Source organism: Eurypyga helias, unplaced genomic scaffold, assembly GCF_000690775.1.
Source record: "Eurypyga helias isolate BGI_N326 unplaced genomic scaffold, ASM69077v1 scaffold46168, whole genome shotgun sequence".
Taxonomy (NCBI): domain Eukaryota; kingdom Metazoa; phylum Chordata; class Aves; order Eurypygiformes; family Eurypygidae; genus Eurypyga; species Eurypyga helias.
The window spans coordinates 1,347-10,366 of record NW_010268463.1 but is presented as its reverse complement, the minus strand read 5'-3'; the positions used below and the strand labels follow the sequence as shown (position 1 = coordinate 10,366).

The 9,020-nt window shown below is 40.4% G+C and overlaps 1 protein-coding gene across 1 annotated transcript; it reads left to right on the top strand.

The window, feature by feature from the left end:
• Window positions 1–340: 340 nt before the first annotated feature.
• Window positions 341–8,517, top strand: LOC104514166 (integrator complex subunit 2-like; the record flags this gene model as incomplete). The annotated part of the gene is made up of 9 exons (XM_010157739.1): window positions 341–505; window positions 687–888; window positions 1,426–1,551; window positions 3,085–3,274; window positions 4,196–4,447; window positions 5,483–5,590; window positions 6,972–7,077; window positions 7,256–7,432; window positions 8,258–8,517. Coding segments are annotated over 9 exons (1,496 nt in total), but the record flags the coding sequence as incomplete, so codon positions are not given.
• Window positions 8,518–9,020: the final 503 nt, after the last annotated feature.

Genomic DNA, 9,020 nt, shown 5'->3' with positions numbered 1-9,020 from the left:
GGTTGTCTAGTCCAAGGTTGGATATGGTTGGCAAGTCCGAGGGAGGCAGTTCTTTTTAGGGTAGGCCTAACCTAGCTAGGGTAGGTTTTAGGGTAGGAATTGCCTGAGAATAATGTATAACTATTCCCGACTGAGTTGAAGAGTTACTGTAGGGTGCTCCCACCTTTCCAAAAGGTCACCTTTGCTTTCTGTTGGAGTTAGACTATCAGGCCAGAAACATGCAGGCTCGTTGGACTTTTGTCAGTTAAGGTCTGTTGTGGAAATGATAGGCACCAATATGTTCAGATGAAAGATGCAGCTACTCAAATCTGAGATGTATGCTTTCTTAATATCCCTAAAGGCTTGCATTCTGCACTGCTACGCCTTCTTGCAACTAACTATCCACACCTCTGCATTGTGGAAGACTGGATCTGTGAGGAACAGATCACGGGCACCGATGCCTTACTGAGGAGGATGCTTCTTACCAACATTGCGAAGAATCACTCTCCCACACAGCTCCAGGAAGGTAAATAGCTTCAGTTGAAGTAAGCGATGGTCTTTCCAAATCGGTTGGAATAGAGCGGGCTTCAGGACCGTGTAGTTGTTTAATTCATACTGCATTTGTATAATGAAAATGTTCTGCTGCCAAGTCAGAAAAAATGTCAGAAGTCCAGTTTTACCAAGATCCCATTGTCTTTATTTTATAGCATTTTCCATGCTGCCTGGAAATCATACCCAGCTGATGCAGATCTTGGAACATTTAACACTTCTCTCAGCTGGCGAATTGATCCCCTACGCAGAAGTTTTGACATCAAATATGAATTGCTTGCTGAACGCTGGAGTGCCTCGGAGGATTCTTCAGACCGTCAATAAACTTTGGATGGTTCTTAACACTGTGATGCCAAGAAGGTAGGTTCAAAGTGCTGTTTAGTTTGTTGTTGCAGATAGGTGGAATGCCACTGTCTTTCAAACATAATGACATACTGCCTTTGGGAAACTGGAGGTTGTGACTGAATAGAATGTGTTGGAGTTGCATTCCCTGTTGCTTTTCAAAAGGTTAAACATTTGCATTTAAAAGGAAGTTTTTTCTCGTCCCTGAGGGGCGAAAAAAGTCACCACTTTGCTTAAAATACAGGAGCATGGTTTTATAGTGTGCATTGTGTACGCCGAATTGCTGCTGAAACACGAAGTCGCTTTGGTAAGAACATGCCTGTGCTGAGGAAGTGGAAGCTGTATTGCAGTGGAGATAGTTTGATTGCTGTAATTCCACTGAATGTAACTTAACTACATCTTGGTTAACTTCAAGGGCTGCAAATGGAGTGTGGGTTTGGTGCTGCTTGACAGGCCTAGAAAAACACAGCTCATTGAGATAAGTGAGTGTCCAGATGTTTATGTGATCGTTATTCTCTTACAGATTATCTAATTAAAAAGATCATGTCATTCTAGGTTGTGGGTGATGACTGTTAATGCGCTGCAGCCTTCAGTAAAAATAATCCGACAGCAGAACTACACTCAGAACGATCTGATGATTGATCCTTTGATTGTGCTAAGGTGTGATCAGAGAGTTCACAGGTAAGCATCTCCTGCCTCTAGCTTGCTAGGGTCTGTGGTACTTACAGTGATGCACAGTGAATGCCCCAGATAAAGGCGTCTCACAGAAAACTTCTGAAAGCATTCAGTACTTCAAAATTATTTTCAAACAATTCGTGTGAGCTTGAAAGTTCCATCTTTTTTGTAGTAAGCATGTTGGTTGGAGTGAGCCATGCGTGCTGCTTCCGCATGTCGTGCCGTCCAGCTGAGTGTCTTGCTGCACAACCTTACATTCGGTTCTGTTCTGGAAACTTTGGGCTGGTTCATCCATTTTAGATTTATCCGTGAACTTGTTCTAAGCAGAGGTTGCAGCATGCTTAAGATGGCTGCTGCCACGTGGTGGTGGTGGTGGTGGAGGCTGTAGCTGAACCATGCTTCCACTGCACACTGTCTTTTGCCATCCCTCACCGACCTGTAGGTCTTCTGTCTTGTGGGGTCAGAGTTTCTGCCAGCGGGTGCTCGACGGATGTGACAGACGTAGATTTGCTTCATTTCCCAAGAAAGTCTTTCCGTAGTGCTTGAAATCAGTTCCTCTAGATGTCAGTGATGACAGAGGAGGATGTGTAGTGCTGCTTTGTGGCTCGGATGCAGAAGAGTAAGCTGAGAATTTTAGTAGTGAAAATGATCCTAATCGATAGCAATGGACCAGCTTTTAAGGAGAATATGAAATAATGGAAACAATAAGTCAGAATTCCTAAATTATAACTTTGCTTTTTTGTAGGAATGAAGAAAATAGCATCTGTTACTCTAAAATGATATGGTTGTTAATTTTAAATGTACTTTAGCCCCTAGCTTCATTTCTTGCGTATTCTTTTTCATGTTTTCTGCCAGTTACAGTTTATTTTTCCCCTTTTTTATTATCCTTTTGTTGATAATAAATGGCTAATAGTCAACTTGATTTGTTCTTCATGTTCTCATTTGTGTATATCTGTCGCCCCTTGCCTTTTAGCCGTTGAGCCTTGAATCCGGTTTTAATGAGTTGCTACAACTCTCCTAGACTTCAAGTTTCTGTTGATGACATCTTTATTCCCGAACCCATAGGTGAAATATTTAAATGTATGTTCCTTCAGCCCTGGATGCAAATTGAAAATCCTACGTTTCTAAAACTGTTAGGGGGATTAATAATGCAGATGTGATTTGAAAACCACCATCTTAGGGCTGTGGAAGCAGTTCAGGCCTTGTCTGTCTTTTCCTCCCCATTCAGATAGTCCTTTATTTCACGTACAGCTGATCCTTTTCGGGTTTCCTTTGTTCATGAGAAATCAGCCTCCTCAGCAGTTCCTTGTTTTTCTGGGATGTCATGCACACGTGTGTGCGTGAGAGATGTAGGCCTGAATGGCAGGGCAGCAGAAGGGATCGTGACCGTTGCTCTTCTGCTGCGCTGGGGAAAACAGCTGTAGTGTGAACCAGACTACAACCAAATGAACCTTTGAGGAGCGCTTTTAGTTCATATTATTATTGTCTTACTGTTCTGCCTACTGAAATACCGGTATTTATCATGTGTTCCTGTATCAGGAGTCCTCCTCTGATGGATATAACTTTGCACATGTTGAACGGATATCTTCTTGCTTCAAAAGCTTACCTCAATTCTCACCTGAAAGAAACGGCAGAGCTGGACATTAGGCCATCCCAAAACAACACAGTGGGTCCAGAGGCCCCAGAAGTTACAAGGGAAGAATTAAAAAATGCATTGCTTGCAGCTCAGGTAAGGGGGGGAGAAATGGATTTTAAAAGATGTGAGGAAAGACAATGATAAAACAGAAGTACAGAAACAGGAAATTTAGAAAGGACACCTTTTTACTTTTTTTACTAACTTTTGTTGCCACAAGAAAGAAAACCACCTGTGTATTCAGACTGTCAAATGTTTTCAGTCCTCTGTTTTCTAGTCTGAAGCATCGAGCTGGGTAACTGCTTTGGTAGTGTTCTTTTCTGTTAGAACAGCCGAGTTCTGCTTACTACCCGTTTTGCCTTACCGATTGTGCTATCCAGAAGCTCTTTCTGTACTTAGATTTGGAGCAGTAAAACATGAATGGATGTGACAGACATATGCACGATCATTTGAAATATGTTATTTAAGAGAAGCAGCCAACTTTGCAAAGTGTGAGGCTGAAGAATGGTTAACTTAGCAGCTTGATGTGATGGGAATTCTTGAGTAATCGTGTTTCACGGACTGTCTCGTCTTACCTCTGTCTGGAAGAATGTCACATATATAGTCCCTATTAGAAGACGATTTTCAGTTAATAGTAATTTCTGTATTTAAATGAGTGGTGTAGTCTCTCCTGAATACTGTGAATTACATGCCCATGAGCATATTTTGTCTGATCTGGATGCTTTAAGGGACATTGGATATTTATTTTGAAACAGTATGAGATTCCGTTTAATTTACACATTTGATCTGTGATTATGATGATCTGTTGCATTTAAGCATCTGTTCTTTGAGTCTTGATTCAGACAAAGTGTTAGGGTTTTTTTAATGTTCTACAAGATTTGTGATTCTTGATCTAAGTTGTTTTTATTCTCTATAAAAAATATAGCTAGATACTCTATCCACCTGACAGTCTTCCGTTTCATCAGTTGTCATCACTTTGTATTTGATTGCATGTTCAGTTGCTTGTTTTCTTCACAGGACAGTGCTGCTGTGCAGATTCTTCTGGAGATCTGCTTACCTACAGAAGAAGAGAAAGCCCAGAGCAGTAATACCCACAGTTTGCTGAAGAGTGTTCATAGTACCCCAGGCCCTGAGAGTCCTGAACCAGAAGGAGAAGAAGAACAAGATAGCTTGCTGTGTAACCTTCGAGAGGTCCAGTGTCTGATCTGCTGTCTGCTGCACCAGATGTATATAGCCGATCCCAACTTAGTCAAACTAGTTCATTTCCAGGTCTGTTTTGCACTATTTTAGTTCTTGCATGCTAAGAAGATGCTAAGATCATTCTCTTTCTGGTGAAGAAAGAGACAAATAAAGTGGTCAGAGGATGTTGAATGCTGCTCAGAAATTATAATGGCTCACTTCTCTGCTTTCTGTCTTGCCAAATTTGTAGTACCTGCATTTTCTCCAGATGGTAGTGTTTGGACTCTGTGTTGTAGCCAAGGTGGGAGCAGCTAAACCTGTTCCTCATCGCTGAACACATCCTTTGTGCCTCTGCCCTTTTTTTATACCAAAAGAATTTGTCCATTCTGGGCCAAGGAAAACTGGCCTAATCATCTCATAATTACTTGTTCCACATCTTTTGTGGGTTACTTTTTTTCTGGCCATGGTTTTAAATGGGTATACCCATTATTCAAAACTGTAATTTGGCTTCAAAAGTAAACATCATCTTATCTTTCCTTTTTGTTAGGGCACAGTTTATCTCCTTAGAGTAGAAGGAGAAAGGTTGCCCCTGCCAAAGCAGCTGTAGGCCTTCAAAAAAAGGAGAGAAAGATCAGCATTTTTTTTTTATATAAATGTGGTTTTGGTGTGTGTTAAATTGGTTGTTGCCAGATGGAAGTTGCTTTAAAAGGAGTTGATTTGCCTTGACCTGGAACTGATTAAGTGACTAAAAAAAGTCATAATGGTGCAGTCGCAAGATAAGCAAGTTGGGGCCTGTGGTGAAGTTTGGAACACAGGGGAGACAGGAGGAAAGGGTCGCTGCAGCCTGGGCTACTTTGGGGAGTGGAGGGAGAGTTTCTGTGCAAACAATACATTGAATATTGAGGATAAAGAACTGATTCAGACCCTGAGTTTGTCACCCAGCCTGCCTCTCGTTGCCTTGGGTTACAGGCCTGTGGCTTATAATTCTGAATAAAAGAGATTTACAAGTCTTAGTTTTGAAAAATACATTAGCGCAGATCTGCCTTAAAAGCTTTAATTTGTAATTAAAATTTATTTTTTAATTTTTAAAAAGCCTTTGACATACCTGCTTTCTTAATCACACAGGGTTATCCATGTGAACTTCTGGCACTGACAGTGGCAGGGATTCCGTCGATGCACATCTGTCTGGATTTCATACCAGAGCTCATTGCGCAGCCTGAACTTGAAAAACAGGTACTGTACAGTCAGCTGGTTTGAGAGTCACTGGAAGTAGTTGACTGTGATCAAGTACTGGTTAAGGGGAGGAGATAAAAGATCACTAAAAAGAGTCCTGTTCTAACGTGCCTGGGATATTAAGGTGATATCTGTGGCACCTTCACTTTAAATGAAAGGCCTGGCCTTTAAATCCCCTTTCAAACTCGGGATTGTGACAACTCCAACATAACCCTGTGTGCACTTGCTCAGGAAGTACTCGTGAATTTCAATATCACCTTCAAGAACATGAATAAAAGCACTTTTCAATAATAACTTTCATTCATTCTTTATATTGAGTATAAATCAGTTGGCAAAAGTTTTGCCTACTTGTTTTTATCTGATACTTTATTCCTACAGGAATTTCTATGAAGATTTAAATTTTGAAAACCTTTTTTGCAAGGTTACTTTGTAGAACAGGTAAAGCAGCCTTCAGATAAAAATTTTAATCGTTCTCATGGGAAGTTTGACTACTCAGGTTTTTTCCTGGGAATATTACTGCTGTTTCTTGAAGCAAGCTTGAGACAAGACTGTAATGTGTACATTTGGAAATCAGTTTGAATTTCTCCTTTGCCACTTGTCTTACGGGTTCCTTTCCTCGTCTGTCGGCAAGAAAAAAGCCTGCTGGCATGACATGGGTGGCTTTCCTGAAAGTTGTGCTATGAAATCTGAAGTGGTTTCTTCTCACAACAGGCTCAGCAAAGGGGGAGTCAAGAGCTTGATTTCGAAATGTTTCACTAATGATTTTGAAAGTCTTTTCATGATGATTATGAAAACCAGTGGCAAATAATCTATTATTACTGCTTTCTAAAGCAATTTGTAGACCTTGATTTGGTGTACTGTGACAAGGGGAGACAACCTATTTGGCTAGTTGTGGGTAACTGGTATTTGTTGGGCTAAAGATTCCTCTGTTCTCTATATTGAGCAAACTCTGTGGTTGCTCTTATTTAATCCCTTCTCAAATATTAAGTTACTGCTGATGAGAGGGCGCTCAACTAAAGTTAAATCTAGGACACACCAGACCTTAAGCACGTTTTACAAGGATTGTATTGTAAATTTTGTGTTGCTTTGTTGCTCATTGTTAATGTCAGAACAAATTGTGTCTGGGGAGCAGATCCTGCAACACTAACGCTGGTGCTTTGTTTGATGTTAAATACGTGTGAGGCTTTTTTCCTTGATGCCAGCAGAAAAAAAAAATTCACAATAACTATTATTAAGGCTTTTCTCTGGCTTTAATTTCCTCATTGGTAAAACAGAGAATATTTACTAACTCTTAAATTACGTGAGGAGCTTTGGATAGACAGTGCAAAACAATCTGTAACTTTACTGCTTATTTCTCTTTTGCCTTTCACCTACTTAACAGATATTTGCCATCCAGTTACTTTCATTTTTGTGTATCCAGTACGCACTACCTAAATCTCTCAGTGTGGCTCGTTTAGCCATCAATGTGATGGGAACCCTGCTCACAGGTAAGCAGTCCAGCAACCCCTAAATACTTTGTTGTGTAAATGAGAATTATTTGTCTAGGTTGAATGCTGTTTTGCCTAAATGGCACTGTGTTAATTACGACTGTAAAAGTGACAGCAGTTCTTGACTGGATTTTTATAATAATTCTTTTTTACTTAACCACATCCTTTTCCTTAATAGTTTTGATCCAGTCGAAGCGGCATGCCTTTTTTATGCCGACCCTGCCTTGCTTGGTGTCGTTCTGTCAAGCGTTTCCTCCTTTGTATGAGGATATTATGTCTCTGCTGATACAAATAGGACAAGTTTGTGCCTCTGATGTTGCTACGCAAACAAGAGACTTCGACCCGATTATTACACGTAAGTAAAGCACCTTGTATTTCAAAAGTAAGGTCATGGTCCCAGGGAGAAAATTATGTTAAGGTTTCAAAAGTTTGAGTATAATTGGAATTCAGTATGAAATTTACTGTTGTTGTCTTGTAAATATAGAAGGAATAGGGATAGGTAGATTTGCTAGATTGGAGAAGGGAGTTCAGAGGCTCAGGGGGCTGAAAGTACCCTTTTGTTAAGCTTTGTACTGCCTGCCTTCTCTCTGATTTCCCTGCTTGTATATACCAGAGGTATCCCTGCATGCAAGTGTTGTGCATTGGCCGTTGTAGTCTACAGATGAAAGACGTGAGCAAAGGCCATTGGCTTTTGGGAACACAAGGATGTTTCAGCCCCTCAGCTGTAATGGCCTCATAAATCTTCCTAATCTGTTGGAAATGCAGAGCCAAATGAAGTCTTACACGTGACAGTGTGGAGGGATAGATATATAGGGATTGTGTGAACACAGATTAACTGTTTCAGTGTATCAGCTGATCTTGAGCATGTTTTTGTCTCTTTTCTGACTAAAGACAAATGCTCTGTTCATGTGATACAAAGTTCCCTAATGCTATCTCTGCTAGGATATTTATGTTAAAAGAAGTAAGAGGGAATATAAAAAACCCCAAGGGAGTCAAACGTAGGTAAATGAAAACATAATGTTGTAGTGTCTTTAGAAATAATCTGTGGAGTTAAGCCTGGTGCACGAAATAGCGAAGGCTCAAATTTGCAGTTTCATAGCATATGTTATGGGTGGAATAGAATAATTTAAAAAGACATATTTATTTCTATGTACTTTGCTGCTTCTACTTAATTTTCTAGGTCTCCAGCAACTAAAGGAGAAACCACATGAGGCATCAGGATTTCATAAAGATTCATCTAACAAAAGTTGTTCAAGGGACATTGCAAGCATGGACCCTGACGTTCAGTTGTGCCAGTGTGTTGAAAATACTATCATTGAAATAATTAACATGAGCGTAAGCGGAGTTTAGGAGGAACGCAGATGAAATTGTACTGTGCTATTAGTCCCACAGTCTGTGGTGCCTGAATTTAGAGAAAGCTGTGAAAGTGGACTGAGGAACTGGACCACAAGAAGTCCCCATTTGATTCAGTTACGGCTGAAAAGAAAAAAAAAATCTTTGGAGAGGCTTATGCTGCTTCCAGTGAAAACTTTTGAGGCTGATGGGTTCAGTAAATAATTTCCAGTGAAACTGAGTGTGATTTTCAGGCTTGCTTGGTTTCTGAAGCGATACAGCAACACACCCTAAAGGGCTGGATAGCACTCTGCAAAGTGAACGCTGAGTTTGTTGCGCAAACAGCAAAAACGATGGGTAAGGAAAATTTGAGACTGAAGCACGTTGCTTGTGTTAAATGAACTACTGTTCCCGCGCCTTGCCGAGCGAGATGGAATAAAATGCTCCAAGGAAAACTTGAAAAAGTGGTGTAGTAACTTGCACCATCCCATTGAGTACTAAGAAAATGCTTTAACTTTTTGTGTTTCAATACATTGGTCAAAGTTTCAGTTCACGAGACCAGGAACTTCATTTAAAGATCAGCCAGACTTCATGAAAAATTTGAAACTCGT